Source organism: Leuciscus leuciscus (genome assembly GCF_965113295.1).
Source record: "Leuciscus leuciscus genome assembly, chromosome: 1".
Classification (NCBI taxonomy): Eukaryota; Metazoa; Chordata; class Actinopteri; order Cypriniformes; family Leuciscidae; genus Leuciscus; species Leuciscus leuciscus.
Genome location: NC_138725.1, coordinates 75,775,885 through 75,792,820, shown reverse-complemented (window position 1 = coordinate 75,792,820; position 16,936 = coordinate 75,775,885). Strand labels below are relative to the sequence as shown.

Genomic DNA, 16,936 nt, shown 5'->3' with positions numbered 1-16,936 from the left:
TGCGTCAAGAATAATTGGGTTGGACCTCCCTAAGATCTGTGACATTTATAACATCCGTCTACTCAAAACTGGTCTGAAAATACTCAAGGATTCATCCCACCCTGCTAATTCCCTTTTCATCCCTTTACCATCAGGCAGAAGGTTAGGAAGTATAAGATCTAGAACCACCCGTTTTTCTAATAGCATTTACCCGCAGGCTGTGAGGGCTCTCAACTCACAACAACAATCTCTATCTACTTTACTTATACAGACACAGCTATGCCCTCCTTCTTCTTAGGGTCACTAAACGCACTAGCACTTTGTCTGATCAGTTTTAGTACTATTTATTAGCAGTAATCTAAGTATTTGTTTTCTGTTTAGATTTCATGTTTTTATTATGTTATGTTGCATTGTCTTGTGTGAGCCAATTCACCAAAATGAATTCCAGGCGATGTGGGTCGTTCTGGCAAAATAAAGACTTGAACTTGAACTTGAACCTGCCCTTATGAGTCCCTCCATCACTCCACCTCCCCTTATGAGACCCTCCATCACTCCACCTGCCCTCATGAGACCCTCCGTCACTCCACCTGCCCTTATGAGTCCCTCTGTCACTCCACCGGCCCTTATGAGTCCCTCCATCACTCCACCTGCCCTCATGAGACCCTCCGTCACTCCACCTGCCCTCATGAGACCCTCCGTCACTCCACCTGCCCTTATGAGTCCCTCTGTCACTCCACCGGCCCTTATGAGTCCCTCCATCACTCCACCTGCCCTCATGAGACCCTCCGTCACTCCACCTGCCCTCATGAGACCCTCCATCACTCCACCTGCCCTTATGAGTCCCTCCATCACTCCACCTGCCCTTATGAGACACCCCGTCACTCCACCGGCCCTTTTGAGACACTCCATCACTCCACCTGCCCTTATGAGACCCTTGAGCATCAGTGTGTTTTCAGCATGTCAAAGGCTTGCTGTACTATGTTTTGCTCACAGAAGTGTTTGCTGTTGAGATGAGCCTCACAGGGTTCTGTACTGGATCTCTGTATGAGGTGATGAGGCTGATGGTGCACTCAGGCAAGGATAGCCTCGATGTCCCTTTCCCATTCATGATCAGATCCCAGTCTGACTGCAGCGATGAGGGACATGATGGACAGCAGAGAGAGGTGAAGGTGGTTACGGTGGTCAGCTGACTCATCAGAATAAAGACACAGAATGAGAAGCGCTGTGTTGAGATGGCAGTAGGATGTGGCTTTTTGAGCCCCTAAAAGCAGTATGAATAAAGCTTTTTGTTTCATGTGTTGACTTGTATATGCATTTATTTATTGTGATGGTTACATATATTCATTCTTTTACTCATTTATTCATGTTTCATATTGTTGTCAGTAAATAAAATATAATTATTTAATGCATGCATTAATTTATTGCTTGACTGAAAATTGAGATGTATTCACTTTGGCTGCAATTGTCGAGTGTGTATTCATGCATATCTATGTCATATGATAAAACAAATTACATTTTGCTTGTTTTACTAAAATATATAATTCATCAACATCAAGATATTTACAGATAGATTAATTAAACCTGTCGCTCATATATTATAAGTTGTTGCGCTTGTGATAACATCATAGGTGTTAGTGACATAGACAATTGGTGTTAGTGAGGCCAGCAGGGGGTGCTCACCCTGTGGTCTGTGTGGGTCCTTACACCCCAGTGTAGTGATGGGGACACTATACTGTCAAAGAGCACCGTCCTTCGGATGAGACGTTAAACCGAGGTCCTGACTCTCTGTGGTCATTAAAAATCCCAGGATGTCCTTCGAAAAAGAGTAGGGGTGTAACCCCGGCATCCTGGCCAAATTTGCCCCTTGGCCTCTGTCCATCATGGCCTAAATCATCCCCATATATTGATTGGCTTCATCACTGTCTCCTCTCCACCAGTAAGCTGGTGTGTGGTGGGCGTTCTGGCGCAATATGGCTGCCGTCGCATCATCCAAGTGGATGCTGCACATTGGTGGTGGTTGAGGAGATTCCCCCTTTCATGTAAAGCGCTTTGAGTACTTAGAAAAGCGCTATATAAATGTAATGAATTATTATTATTATTATAGGTCACATGATAATGTCAACATGGAAGATGTCCGGAATCCCCCGAAGCGCACTCATTCTTAACGTGATCAGGCTATAAAGTGCTTAGCACTCATTAAGTAAGTACTTATTGAAATTAAGTACCTACTCAGTAAGTATGCGGTTTCGAACACAGCCTCTATGTGTTCATGGTTCCCAAAGTTGCTCGGTTCAGACAAGTGTTCATTATAAATCAATACAGTAATCTTAACACATGGTCTATTCGTAAACCATTTCAGTGTATCAGTGCATTCACATTGAAATGTCCAAATGAGGACGTTAAAAAACATCATAAAAGTGCTACATGCAAATTGTGCATTATATCCGAAGTCTTCTGAAGCCGTACGATATCTTTGAATAAGAAACTGATCCCAAGTCATGTTTTCTGTTTTTAGATTGACAAAGAGCATTAAAGAAAACAACCCCAAAACCAGCTAGTCACAAAAGTCACAACTTTATTGCACCAGGTATATCTATAATTATGTATTTGCAATACTGAATGACTTCTTTTCAGAAAAGGCATTAGATACAGAACCATCAATTCAAATATGACAAAGACACTGTTCTTCAGCGTCCAACCTCTTTGAAAATAACCTATCTCAAGTGAATTTCTAAGAGAATACAGACATCCTACAGAACGCATAGGGAAGTCTTTGTCTGGCTCCTGAACAAGACCTCAGAGCAGTCTTTCAAACACATATCTATCGTTTTATTAGAACTTCCCATTTACAATTCCACAGACCTTAAATACATTAGGCTTCCGTTTAGCAATGTGCATTTTAACATGTTTCAATAAGTATAATTCGCAATATGTTCTATTCATTTTTAAAAATTAAACCAAGGCAACTTTTCTAAAACCCAAGGAGTCGTGAAAGGGATGGTGTTTAACAACAAGAACGACTGGAGGGGGGGTCACAGAGAGCACAAGGTAAGACTGTACAATGTTCTAAATAGGAAAGCGTCAACATTGGTTTACTCCTATGACAGCTCTTCAGTGGATAAGCATGTACATCATCATTTTGACCCAATGCACCGTTAACAGACGTGGAACATGACAGGGTGTTTACAGCTCACAGAGATGATGTTTGGACCAGCTTTTGGAGAGTCTTTCCCTGGACTAGAGCATCCATGGGATTGCTGTTGTTGCATAGAGAGTAGAAAAGAGGATGGGACACGCTAAATCAAAGACAAGGGGATACTCCAATTATTCAGGAATTCACCCCACCTGGCAAAACACAGTGGTTTGTGTTAAGGCCCATGTTTTTTTTTTAGCTCACATGGATGAAATGTATTGCATTGTTGTATGCAGCACTGTGCATAAAAGACCACGTCGTCTGACTGGAAATGGTGACGTTTTGGGAAATCTGAAGAGATGCTTTATAGAGACAGCGGAAATTCCCACAAGAGACTCGTTTCACTTCAAAAATGTTATTGAATAGAGTTCTGTTTGATGAAAAAAAAAAAAAAAACACTGCAAAAGTTGGGGAGGATGGGCTAGTATTCAAGCAGGCAAGACATGAAAATATACAATCACAAGCAATAAATGTATTGCAATGTAAGACACCAGGGCCGTGTGCCTGTGGCAAACTAAAAGGCAACACAGGCAAAGAACTGCCTAATAGTAACCGGCTCAAATATGAAAAAGCAAAATAACCAAGTGAGCAAAAGTTCCCTAATGGGAACAATGATGTTATTTGTTGAGTCAAGACAAATTATGCTTCGAAACATTGGAGGGAAGGGCTTAATTTTCCTGTTTCTCCTCTCGACAGAAGCCCTCCCAGATCACGCATCATTGGCCATTACAGCCCGAATGATCGCCAAGTCTTGCCTCGATAAAACTGGCCCTGGTGAACATCTGTTCTTATTACAATAAGAATAACTGAGACCATCAAAGGTTAACAGGGTGCCGACTCTACAGTGTGCCACATTTGCTATGATTCGAAGATCATAATGGCACCTTTAGTGGCGTATATATTTTGGATTTCAGACGGTGACTAAAGCCTCAGCCTCATCGCTTTATTTCACAGTACTGCTGCATTCTGGGTGGACTTCAGAGGAATCTGAGACAGATCCGACTGCTTCTGATCCAATAAGGCAACTGGTCTGGTCAGGGGAAACACACACGGGATCCGCATTTCAAAACTGCAGAAAGACAGTGAAAGGGCTCGTTATAAGCAGATAAGAACATTTCTTGTTATTCTCCAAGTTCCCAATAATGGCATTTATTTATTTAGTTAGTTAGTTAGTTATAAGTAATTCTGAAAATGTAAGTGTGCCTATTAGTAAAGACAAAGAGTTTGCTTTAAATTGGAATGTTTTAAAATCAGACTTAAAAAGACATGCAAATGGTAAACTTTAGTTGCGATGACACACTGGCCTGAATGGACACACACAATAATGTCAAAATGGCCATCGTGTGGAGTATTCATGTGAACGCAGCCAGTTACGTCTCACGTGAAAGTAAACAGTTGGGTGTAAAACGGATGTGCATCAGTTTATTGGATGTGTGTGTTTGCTCTTAAAGTGACAGCAGCCTAATAAACCTGCTGCTTTGTGTCATTAATGTGACTATGCAATATTTTATTTTTACATTTCTGTACTAATTCTAACTACATGTTAATAAACCTATTGTACCTGAAAAACTTAGATTTAAATCATAATTATATTTTAATAATTAATATTTAATTCATATTAATTCATATTTTTGTCCTATTGTTTTTAATTTGCTGCTTTTTTCTTATTTTTAATAACAGAAATTAGATAAAAACACACAAAATAACTATATTGTGATGTATATTGTTATTATCGTGAAATAAAATCTCATATCGGGAAATAACATTTTGGTCGTAGAGGTCAAGACTCCTCTACTTGACGGGTGTGTTCAGTGTCATTAATGTGATTGGCCAAGTTGAGAGACCACTGTTCGAGCCTTTTTTTTCATCAAATAGATTGAAAATGTTTAATAGAAGTAAATCGGTAATTCTTTTTTTCTTCGATAAATGTTTAATGTAAATTTAAGTCAAATCAAACATTAAAATGTGACAAATTTCAAAGTACAGTACAGGTCAAAAGTTTGGAAACATTACGATTTTTGTATATTTTTGAAAGAAGTCTCTAATGCTTATAAAGGCTGCGTTTATTTGATCAAAGACAGAAAAAAAACAGTAATATTGTGAAATATTATTACAACTTAAAATAATGGTGTTCTATTTGAATATACTTAAATTTATTTATTCCTGTGATGCAAAGCTGAATTTTCAGGATCATTACTCCAGTCTATCACATGATCCTTTAGTTCTAACAATTCTGTTGCCTAATATATTTGATGAATAAAAGGTTAAAAATAACTGCATTTATATATATAAAAAAAAAAAGTTCTAATAATATAAATCTTCTTTACTATCACTTTTTATCAATTTAACACATCCTTGCTGAATAAAAGTACTTTTATTTCAAAAAAAGAAAGCAACAAAATTACTGACCAGTCGTGTATATTGTTGTTACAAAAGATTTCTATTTTTTAAAAAATTGCTTCCTTTTTTTACTTTTTATTCATCAAAGTATCACAGGTTATGAAAAAATATTAGGCAGCAGAACTGTTTCCAACTTTGATAATGAATCATCATATTAGAATGATATCTAAAGGATCATGTGATAGACTGGAGTAATGATGCTGAAAATTCAGCTTTGCATCACAGAAATAAATGATAATTTAAAGAAAATGAATTGAAAACCAATTATTTTAAATTGTAATAATATAATCACAATATAATTATTTTTCTGTATTTTTGATCAAATAAATGCAGGCTTGATGAGCAGAAGAAACTTCTTTCAAAAACATTAAAAATGGTAATGTTTCCAAACTTTTGACCTGTACTGTATGATAAAAAGGATGGATAATAGTTTAATACTTTTGTAACATGGCATATAAAAAGAGTGTTTGTTTGAACTGAGGAGAAAAACAAAAACCGTCCGAGCACCTTTCAGTGGCGATAGCCCAGACTGCTCCGCCTGCCTCCCGGCGTGACCGACCACATGTTACGACGCTCTTGGATCTTCTGGAAGACGTTTCCATTCCTCCTCTTCTCCTTTTTGTATTTTTTCATTTTCTTCACCTAATCGAGAGGGAAATGAAATGACTCAGTTTATTGTGTTGTACTAGGTAATAAATAAAACACTGTGCACAGTATACATACATTTTGTTTTTTAAAAAAACGAAAAAGTAAGATATTCCACCGACTAGCAGTCTAAGATGCAACCATAGTCATTTCCAGTCAAAATGAGTTTCCTGGTGTAAGTAATGCTCAAAAATATTGAAATATTGAAGTCCAAGTTGTAGTCCTCACTTTTCCACTGTCAAACTCCCTGTCCCACTCGTCAAGGACAGTGTCGTTTTTGGCATCGCGTACATCATCTCTGGCGTCTCTGCTGATGGCCGATGGATCTCCATCCCAACTGAGAACTGGAGGAGGAAATTATTCAAAACACTGTCAATATTTCAGGTCATGCTAAGAATTCAAGCATAGGTGCAACTGAGGACTATGATCTTAATTCATCCCAAAAACTGCTTCATAAGAAATTTAACAATTCAACTGCCAAGTATTTATTGTTTTCCCATCTGAACAACGAAACAAGCACACACTGTCCCATTGAAATGCATCAGAACCGAAACAGAAATTGTCCATTAGCATTTGAGATATAGAATAAACATGTTAAGATTCAGAAATAAATCCTAACCTCTCCAACTGTCAGGAAAGCTGAGAAGTTTTGCACACAAGGTTCGGTTGACTTCTGACCGACAACTCACCCTCAGTTCCATAGGCTTTATCTGAGGAGTTCTTGAGGAGCTCCTCGACAACATCACAGCTTTTCTTGCCGTCCCAGCCAATAGGAGCGGAGCACGAGCCTTTCCTCGACACACCCTCGGCTTCCTGAAGGCTCTGCTTGCGCTTGTAGCCGTCCTGAACCTGGCTGTCCCAAACGAACACTGCAGCTGTGACAGAAAAGCCCAGAAGGTTAACTCTGAAATGTCAGATATTGGTACACACCAAGAACCAAAGCCACTTAAAAAACTTGAAGTGTGTTCTGGTGTATAGTTCATTTGAAGTCCATTACGAATGTAATTCAACCTTAAGTAAATAGTAAAGGGTGATGGATTGATGTGCTTCAAGCAGTCGAGAAAAAGCTTGTCCTGACAAAAACTTGCATTCTTTAAATCTTCTTGCAGTGCATAAGTGTCTTTTCGCCCTGTTGGTTTTAAGGTGAAATATGACTTGGATGAATATAAGCCCATCAAGCACAAACACCCTAGCTTTTAGAAGTTAAGACCTAATAAAACCAAAAGCTTGATCAATAATAAGGGAAATGTTTGTTTCCACTAATCAATACCATCTTAAACACAAAAACCCCTCATGTCTATGATTTTACGGCAGTGAGTGTATTTATACCTGTATTGGGTTTACTAGGTTTCTGCGTATCCGTATTTCCCATCTGACTAGGAGACTCGTCTCCATTGGTCTCTCGAAGCTCTCTGTGAAGTTCTTCTTCATTCCTCGGGTTTTCCTCCTCTTCTCTGAAGTCTTTGTGTTTCCTCTTTTTCTTCTTCTTCCTGGTCTCTTCTAGGTCCTTTGTCTTTGAGTTTGTACCACCAACAGCCACCTCTTCTACAACAGCACTGGATGAAAAGAAGAAGCCATTTACCAGGTTAAATGAAGGTAGATGTACTGTACTTAAATGATATGCACATTTAAAGAGATACGATATTAAACAGGAATTTAGAAACCATTGTAATTTTTTAATTATTGGTGCGGACTTCAAAATAAGTCAAAATAAGTCATACTATAAAAGTTTAAAATGCCTTTTGGTTGGGTGCAAAGTTGTAGCAAAATTTGTGTAAAGCCCATTAAATTTTGATAAATACAGCCAATCAAATTGCTTGTGTCAATGGAGTACATTTTAAACGCTGTCAAAACATGCACAATAGAAAGTTTCATCTTTGTCCTAATGCCTGTGCTACTTCACTTCAGAAGTTATAAATGAGAGTGATGAAATGTGTTTGTACTAGGGGTGTAACGATACCCTCATGTCACGATTCGATACATATCGCGATACTGAACTCATTTGCTAAAAGGTTAACAAAAAATGAACTGTTGATTCAAATCCTTATTTGGTATTACATTGGTGTTGGAAATGAATAGGCTTGGAAACCCAAAGCACAGGATAATAGAGACACCCAGAATAAAAATATTCATGATTCTGAAGCTAAAAACAGAATTATTTTAGACGAATATGCTTACACTCTGTCACTGACTAGATATATGGGACGACAAGTCTCGATCTGTGGTTAGAAGCAGAGTTTCTTGTTTGCATGACATGTGGACTTAATAAATCCTTATCTTGAGCAAAATAAGCAAGCTGACATTCAGTACAACCTGTATCTTATTTAGAACACATACAAATGTAATTTACGTCTTTTAGTTTGTCAAGAGATTTAAAGTGTCGTTTTTGAATAGTGCGCATGTGCAAAAGTACTCTAGTACGTAAGAACGAGCCTATGATTGAATCTGGAAATAAAGCAAAATAACTGAGAAAAATTAGAGATATTCCTCAGATGCCATGTCCATAATTTATAGCAAAACATCTAGCGTTAATTCAATCTCAAAGAGATTCATTAAAATAAGTAATTACTCCTACAGCTGCGTGACCTCATTTACCAACGTGGTTGAAAGACCAATTTGCGATAATATGGTTTCGGGAAACAGTCGTGACTAGCTAGTTGATTTCTTCAACGATGCATTGTGCTATAGTAGTGAAGCAGCGAGTTACACTGTTGTACAGGAAACACACCCCTGATCGGACTCAACGGCTGTGGGTAAACCTTTCAATAACCAGCTTACCACTTTGAGACTGTGACTCCATTGCTGAGCTCTTCCAGCGGCTCCAGGAGTTTGTGTTTCTTCTTCTTCTTCGGGACGGGGTCAACCGGAGGCACTGACTGAGGTTCGGTCTGATAATTCTCCGCTGCTTTAGACGACTTGATCTCATTTCTCTTGGCTTCTGAGGTGATGATCCAAGTTTCTCCGAGACACCAGTCCTCATCTTGATGGGGCTCGAGATGAGACTGCACACACTCCCTCTGGACCTCAAGACCATCTTCCTCCAGCTCTCGTTTCCTCTTCTTCTTCTTCCTCTTCTTCTGCCTGTGTTCGGTACTTGGCTTTGGTTCTTCTGGGGGTGAGGCTTTAGGGGCGTCCTGCTCTACTTCCGAATGTCGTCGTTTTAGTTTCTTTTTCTTCTTTTTTAGCGTGGGACTGGCGAGCTCCTGGGGGAGTCCTGTAGATGAGGCAGACAGGATCATCTCGCTCTGGATTGGTTTGTGTGTACGGGCCGGCTGGGGCTGAACGCCATTGGTCTGTGTGTAGAGAGCATGAGCGGGCGGCTTCAGAGTGGAGGAGGGCTGTTTAAGGGGACTTGAATCTTTAGGAAGGCGAGTTGAAGGTGGAGACTGCAGGTTGAGCGAATGAGTTGAAAATCTGGAGCAAAGGACAGAAACACTTTAAATGTTAGACGTTGAGATGACAGATGTACTTCATTTTTATTTTACTATCGACTTGTTGGTGTTACGCATGTAGGACTAAGCGAATATGGGTAGAACTCCTTTTAAAGGTATACATGTGAATTAAACGTGGCACAATGGCCTTCATCATCACAGTATGCTAATGCCTATCTAGCGCAAGGGGATTTCATCAATATGCTGATGGAGGACTGTTGGGACACTCCAGGCACAGGATGGTTCTGTCTTCACAGGACATCTTTCATGTGGTTTTTATCTTTCAACCACATACTGTTTATTTACTAGTGTGGTCTAATATGTAATTATGCCATGTTTGGTCTCATCCGACAGCTTATAAACTGAACGTGGTGAACTTAATAGAGATTTTAAAGTATCCTATTCTAGGTACTAATTCTCTACAGCATGTTGTTCCATTCTACTGTCTGTATATTTAAACATGTGACTTAATTTAAAGGCTTTGCCTGCTTTAAAGGCTTTGAGAATCTTTCCTTTTATCACTGATGATGTTTAAAGCTAAAGTGATTATAACTTTCATTATCTAAACGTTCAGGTTAAATCCTACGTTTTCTTATCAGCTCTAAGAAAGACCTTTGCATTTAAAGAATAAGAGGTCAAAGAATAACAACAACTTTAATGGAGTCAGATTAATTATATTGGAGTCAGATAAATATTTGAATTATACACGTCATTATTGGCTCAAAATAGCAGCGTAAGCTTCCAGCCTTACAAGCAGGGCTTGGCATTGACAAATGTCACAATTTGATTAGATTTCGATTTAATGATTAATTGGCACGTATCAGGTACACTACAGGTTATTTTAATGTTAACTAATGCTGTAAACTATACAGGGAACCCAAGTTGGTGCATTACTATAATATTACAGTAAAAATGTACTGATTTGTATAGGCTACTTACATTTTAATTGCACAATGTTTTTTTTTACAATAATGTTTCTAATTGTTATTTGAAATACAAACATTTAAATGGTGGCTGTCAAAAAAACATGAATATATTCAAACATACATTAAACACTGAAAAATAGGCTACATAAAAATACAATGAATATGCAATATAGTGTATATATGTGTCAAAATGCTCGTCTCTAGAGTTTATTTTTCTAGCTAAATACCAAGTTTTTGGACATTGACTGGCTCTTCTGAGATAAATGTAATGATTTAAGTTGTATTATATCTTTTAACACCTGATGTTCATTCATGTTTATTTCATACACCGCCTCTCCCCATGGGCAACTCCAGAGTGGTGAAGAGTCCATCCTCTCTCAAGGAGTGTGGTTCCAGAGCCCAAGCCGTGCGTGGAGGTGATCCCGACTATCTCTAGTCGGTACCTCTCAACCTCCCGCACAATCTCAGGATCCTTCCCCGCCAGAGAGGTGACGTTCCACGTCCCTAGAGCTAGTTTCCGTGTCCAGGGATCGGGTTGTCGAGGCCCCCGCCTTCGACTGCCACCCGATCCACTTTGCACCGGCCAACTCCAGGGTGCGGCCCCGGCTGCGCCATGTCGGGCGACGTCGTGGTCCTTGTTTTTAATTCAGTCATAAAGGGTTTACGAACCGCTAGTAGTCTGACCCATCACCTAGGACCTGTTTGCCTTGGGAGACCCTACCATGGGCATATAGCCCCGGACAACTTGGCTCCTAGGATCGTTCGGGTACTCAAACCCCTCCACCACGGTAAGGTGGCAGTTCAAGGAGGGGCAAATTCTGTCAATGTCCGAGCGGTGTTCTGTTATTGGACTTCTGTGCTAGTTACAGCTTGTCCATAACGAACACCATGCTCAAGCATAAGGGTGTCCATCAGTGCACGTGGCACCAGGCACCCTAGGCCGGAGGTCGATGATCGACTTTGTGGTCGTCTCATCCGAACTCTGGCCGTATGTCTTGGACACTCGGGTGAAGAGAGGGGCTAGAAGAACAGGTGAAGAACGTGTTCAGCAGACGTAATGATATGACGCAGCGCCTGAAAATAGGTCCAATAGATCAGACAAACTTAGTCCCGGTCACGTTGGAAGTTACCGAGCTGGGGACTATTTTCAGGCGCTTCGTCATATCATTACGCCTGCTGGACTCATGGTACGGCAGCAAAGTTTCTTACGCAGTAATGAGAGTATAGTTCCTAGCCATATCAGCCTAGAAAATCGCAACTTTTCATTTTCCGTCGGTCTTAGTACACGATGTAACTACAGAAGAGTCAAGTTTTAAATAGGAAAAATATCGAAACTCTTTGGTCATTTTTTTGAGAGAGATGCTAATGGTCCTGTCCGATTCAATGATCTATGCTAAGCTATGCCAAAAGTGGTACTGCCAGACCTGGAGTTCGGTAGCCTGGTTAAAACCAGACCCTTCTCAGTTGAAACTGAGTGTAGGGTCTGGGGAAGCTATGTAGACAATTCATTTCCAAAGGGGCGTCACCAACCGACGTAGCTCCCTTCGCAGGGAGCTTGATTGACAGGCGATCTAACCAATCATAATCCGCCATCCGCCATTTTGTCCGACAAAGGAGTCAGGAGAGATCAAAGAGTATAGAAGTAACTTCTATACTCTTTGGAGAGATAGCAGATTAACATGGGAGGATTTGAACATGAATAACGGAGTGTACTGACGTCTTTCCGCGGTTAAAACAACAATCCTTCCCATGTTCATTCATGTTTATTTGATGCTATAAATGAACTAGAAGGAAGTGATGATTGGTTCACGAGCAGCTTTAACTGATGCTCTACAGAGATCTGTCAGACACATTAAAGAGCCAAAAAACGGTATGTATCGTTTCAATTTCTTTTAAAAAATGACCAAATTTGAAAGGTGAGACTTTGTTTAATATGTTTAATATCAAAAGTAACAGAAAAGTAACCTGGTCTGTCCTGTCTGTCAGCGTGTTGTCAGTCTCCTCTCTGCTCCGCGATGTATTTTTCACTGCGTGAGAGCAGCGTAGCTTGTCGGGCATAGCGACAGTAACTAAGGAGGGCGGGTCTTTGCGATCAGATCGATGAAGGAGATGACATATGCTTCGAGTGTTGTTCTTTGCTCCGGTTTAAACGAAAACGGTAAGTTTAAATCGCTCAAAACAGCGATAACTGATTCGAACGAGTGATGTTCCACGGCGGCATCCATCTTTGTAACGAAATCTCCTTCAGCGTCGCTGCGCTGTCGTCATCATGTAAATCCCTCCCCAAACGTTTATGATTGGTGCCGCGATTTCGGCGGCACAGAAATGAGTTTGAATGGGCTCTTCTCCAGACTATCCTGGAGAGAGAATTAAAATTCGCCGGAAGTAGTCTGGGTTTTCCCAGGCTAGGAGTTCGGCTGAATGGATTCGAAAACGGTAAAACTCAACTGTTTAACTCTGGGAGAGTTGTAAAATGAGCCTATTTCCAAAAAAAGTGGAGTATCCCTTTAATCAAACTAATTCCGTAACTTTTGCAAACCACATCCAACCAATTCCAACTGGACAAAATCAAGCCCCGCCCAACATTGGTTCGTTTGAGAAGCCGCTTCACTTAGATACATGCATCACAATAGGGAAGAAAAGACAACGGCAAATTCCGTTTCATGCCGACTTTGAACGGAATCTGCTCTAAGCTCTACATATCAGAGAGAGAGTGTGTGTACCTGTGGTGCGGGTGAGTTGAGGCCTGGCTGAGAAGGTCACTGGACAGATGAAGAGATGAAGGGGGCGGAGCCTCAGTGCTGCTGCTCGGGCTCTGCCGGGGACTGGCCTGCAGTTATTGACATAAATAAAAACTTTGTGGTCTAAAAAAAATATAAAATAAAAAAACATAGCCATGAAACGTGACAATGACAAAGGGACCCATATGGGGGAAGAAATCATCAAAATCAAACCAAAAAAGAAGGAAATAAAAAAACAGTAGGAAGGGGGAAGGGAAAAGAAAGTGTAGCAGAGAAGAATTAGAAATTGTTAGAAATAAAAAAAACAAAATAAATTTTTAAAAGGACAGCAGTGCAAGACTGCGAACCGACAAAACAGACATGAGCTGAGAAGTAAACGTATTATTATTACAGATTATTGGCCGTTATGAGCAAAGTCTTTCAAACATCTGTTCATCTACGAGGAATGAAGTGGACAAACATGGGAAGGCAAACAAACAAGCAGTCTTGAGCGCCACCGGCAGATGAAACGAGGGTGGATTGAGACTGACCTTCTTGGCGGACAGGGCGAGTCGTTTGGCGGGTGGGGGGGACATGGTGCTGACGGCCTCTGACGTGACATTGGTCAGAGCCTGGGGTTTGAGCTTCAGCACCTTCTGCTCCTCTGAGTTCACACGCTCTGTGCTCTTAGCCGGAGACGACAGGGCGTTCACACCAGACGAGCCGCCAACAGGCGCGCTCCTCGTGCCAATAGACTCCTGAGAGAGAGAGAGAGAACACACACACCACAGGTGAGAGGAACATCAAACTGTGCTCATAATGTGAATATTCAATGAATATGTCGTGTTGACTAAACGAGGGGAAACATCTTCAGACTTGAAGTTGGTATGCAGCGGAAAACGTGACTTCTGTTTACACAAGTATACTAGGGCTGCACGATATATATATACAATAAAACCGATATCGCGATATGGCTTCGTCCAATTGTCAAACCGCTCAGGCTGTGATTTGATCAAACATGCGCTAGCATTGGTTTCAGAGTGAAGTGTGGCATTTACACACCTGAGAGCATGAGCTGCATGCATGTAAATGAACACGGTGCTGAGCTTCACTCTGAAATATTTTTATTTGCTAGCAACCCGTCAAAATGAGTTACCGTTTGAAAACGAAGGAAATTAAGACATACATATTAATATAGTACTTATGCTAATTTTTGGTAAAATAATTTATTTTACAGTACTATTACAATACATTTCTTTTAATTTTGCTTAATATTTTTATTTTTAATAATAAATCACAATAAAACCATAATTATTATTCTATAGTCAGTGAATTGGTAAAAAAAAGTGGAAAACACCCCATTTTTCAACACTAGCAAAAATGTGATGTAGGATTTACTTTAAAAATTCACTCAATTATAAAGAAATGGCAAATAACGCATTGAAATAAAATGAAATTAAGTTGAAATACAATTTTTTTTTGTAAAATGTTCTCCAAAAATCTTTATTTACAATTTCAAAATTCTTTTTTTTTATTAGCATGAAGCTTTTCCTAAATCGTTCAGCCCTCAAATAAGTTTGCCATTAAAAAGTCTTCTGGGTAAAAAGTATTTTTTCGACTTTTTTTATTTATTATTATTTTTTATTTTCTATGCAGATGCAACAATCAGCCCACTCACTGTAGAATGATTAACTCTTTCCAAATACAGCTGCTATTCAAGTCATCTGGTGAAACTTCCTGTATGTTTTAAATGATCACACACAAAAAAAAAAAAAAAAAATTCACAATGTCAGTTCTCTCCAATATCGTGCAGCCCATGTCATCACACCGAAACTCCTGCAGGACAGTCAGTTCACTTTGCTGGACTAACTCCACCACTACACCAGCACACACAGGTCGACGGGGACTTACTTTCGACTCTGAGGTGTCTGCCGAGGAGCTGTCAGACAGGGATTTGAGTGAGGTAGATGATGGCAGGCCTCGGCCCTCGCTGTTGGGTTTGGGGAGGCCGTTGGATGGAGCAGGGGTGCTGCTGCGGGACTGAGGCTGAGGTATGGGCTTCTTCACTTTCTTAAAGGACTCCTCGATCAGTGTGGGTCCACTGGACATCTTGGGCAGGGCGTGAGACGTGCCCGTACCATTAGACATCTTCGGCGATTGGATCCCTGAACAGTTCCTGGCGACTGGAACACCAAGACCTCCATCCACAGACTGGATTTTTCTCAGCTGAGCCGGATCAAGCTTCTGGAGGAGGAAAAATAAGTTTTGTTTTTAAAATGTGATTTAGCATGTTTTTCAAACAGTGGTTCCCAACCCTGGTCCTGATGGACCCCCAGTAGAGTTGTCAAAAAGTAAAAAAAATTTAAAATGTGACGATACCAGCATTTTGAGGGCTTTTAAACGGATTCTTAAACGCCTCTGATTTGCCATTGTGTTCACGCGCTCAACATATAGGTCTGTGATTGGTCGGTATTTATCCCCTGGCCAGGTTAAATATACTTTAATGTTGTGGGCCGATTTTTCTGCTGGAGGTCCTGGACATCTTGTCATCATGGCCTCATGGATTCTATCAAATTTCATTCATTCATTGATCCTTATACGACCTTCTAGGGTCATAAGGCTGGAGCCTGACCCAGTGTCTTAGGCCAGAGGCAGGGGAAAGCCCCCTGGACAGATGGCCAGTCCATGCATGTTTGACCTGTTTATAAAGTTTGGGAGTAAATGGGGGTTTGGGACACGGTGCATCCTTCAACGTAAATCAGTGGGATTTTGTTTAGCGATTCCTTTATGTTTTTATTAAAATCAAATCTCCAGATGGTGTCACACATGCCCACCTTTGCAACCTGTGGTGAAGACAAAGGTCCATTGAATGTGCTCTTCTTCGGCTGCTCCGGTGTCATGTTAGTTCTCCCAGAGTGCACCATGTTTTGCTTTGTATTTGAAGCCTCCGTATTTTTCTTTTCAGGGATCCTACAACACAAAAGATATAACTGTAACAATGAAGCACATCTACTGGCTACTGAAATATGAACCGCAGATAAAAGAGCATGAATATTACCTCAGGTAAAAGAGGACATAGGCCTGCTGATTAAGGACAACCTTGATGTTACTGGAATGCACCATTGAGTCGTTCATCTGGTACCACTGCCCATTACTGGCCTATCAAAGGACATTTGCACCAGAATATTAACCAAACAAATTAAAAATGAAGATGACAACACATGATCAACTTTTCCCCCAATGGGCTAGTCATCTATCACATGCATCAACAACGCAACACATTGTCTCTCACCCAGCTCTTTGTGTCTTTCGATCAATGATTATTTGTGTGTGTAACTGGGGACTTCTGAGATTCTAGTCATCTATCAAAGGTTTTATGCTCACCATATTCAAACACTGAAGTCATCTGTGCTCATTTTAGTGAAGTCAGCAGCTATAACTGTTTTTAGTCGCAACAGCTATAATTTATTTACCAGGAAGTCTCACTGAGATTAAAATCTCTTTTACAAAGAACAATGAGGTCTTAACTCTTAACTTAACTTCTTAACGTGATCGAGTCACATAACCAGTTTAAGATGTCGAAGCATAAAAACAAAGTCACGTTGAGTCACGTGTTTTGTGTTGATAGACCAAGTAAAAACA

The 16,936-nt window shown here is 40.3% G+C and overlaps 1 protein-coding gene across 3 annotated transcripts in view; it reads right to left on the bottom strand.

Annotated features, from left to right (window-relative positions):
* Positions 1-2,537: 2,537 nt before the first annotated feature.
* Positions 2,538-16,936, bottom strand: part of usp36 (ubiquitin specific peptidase 36) — a 33,611-nt gene continuing 19,212 nt past the window's right edge. Inside the window, exons 11-21 of one of the 3 annotated variants that reach the window (XM_082185127.1) lie at positions 16,353-16,453; positions 16,129-16,264; positions 15,206-15,538; positions 13,846-14,052; positions 13,298-13,404; positions 8,996-9,631; positions 7,547-7,773; positions 6,907-7,092; positions 6,446-6,561; positions 6,080-6,214; positions 2,538-4,241 (exon numbers count right to left, since the gene is read on the bottom strand). In XM_082185127.1, the coding sequence (XP_082041253.1) occupies positions 6,083-6,214; positions 6,446-6,561; positions 6,907-7,092; positions 7,547-7,773; positions 8,996-9,631; positions 13,298-13,404; positions 13,846-14,052; positions 15,206-15,538; positions 16,129-16,264; positions 16,353-16,453 (2,181 nt within the window). In that variant the 3' untranslated portion in view covers positions 2,538-4,241; positions 6,080-6,082. Of the gene's footprint in view, positions 4,242-6,079; positions 6,215-6,441; positions 6,562-6,836; positions 7,093-7,546; positions 7,774-8,987; positions 9,632-13,297; positions 13,405-13,845; positions 14,053-15,205; positions 15,539-16,128; positions 16,265-16,352; positions 16,454-16,936 lie in introns of those variants that run through there. The other 2 variants (XM_082185128.1, XM_082185129.1) reach the window with 2 other exon arrangements.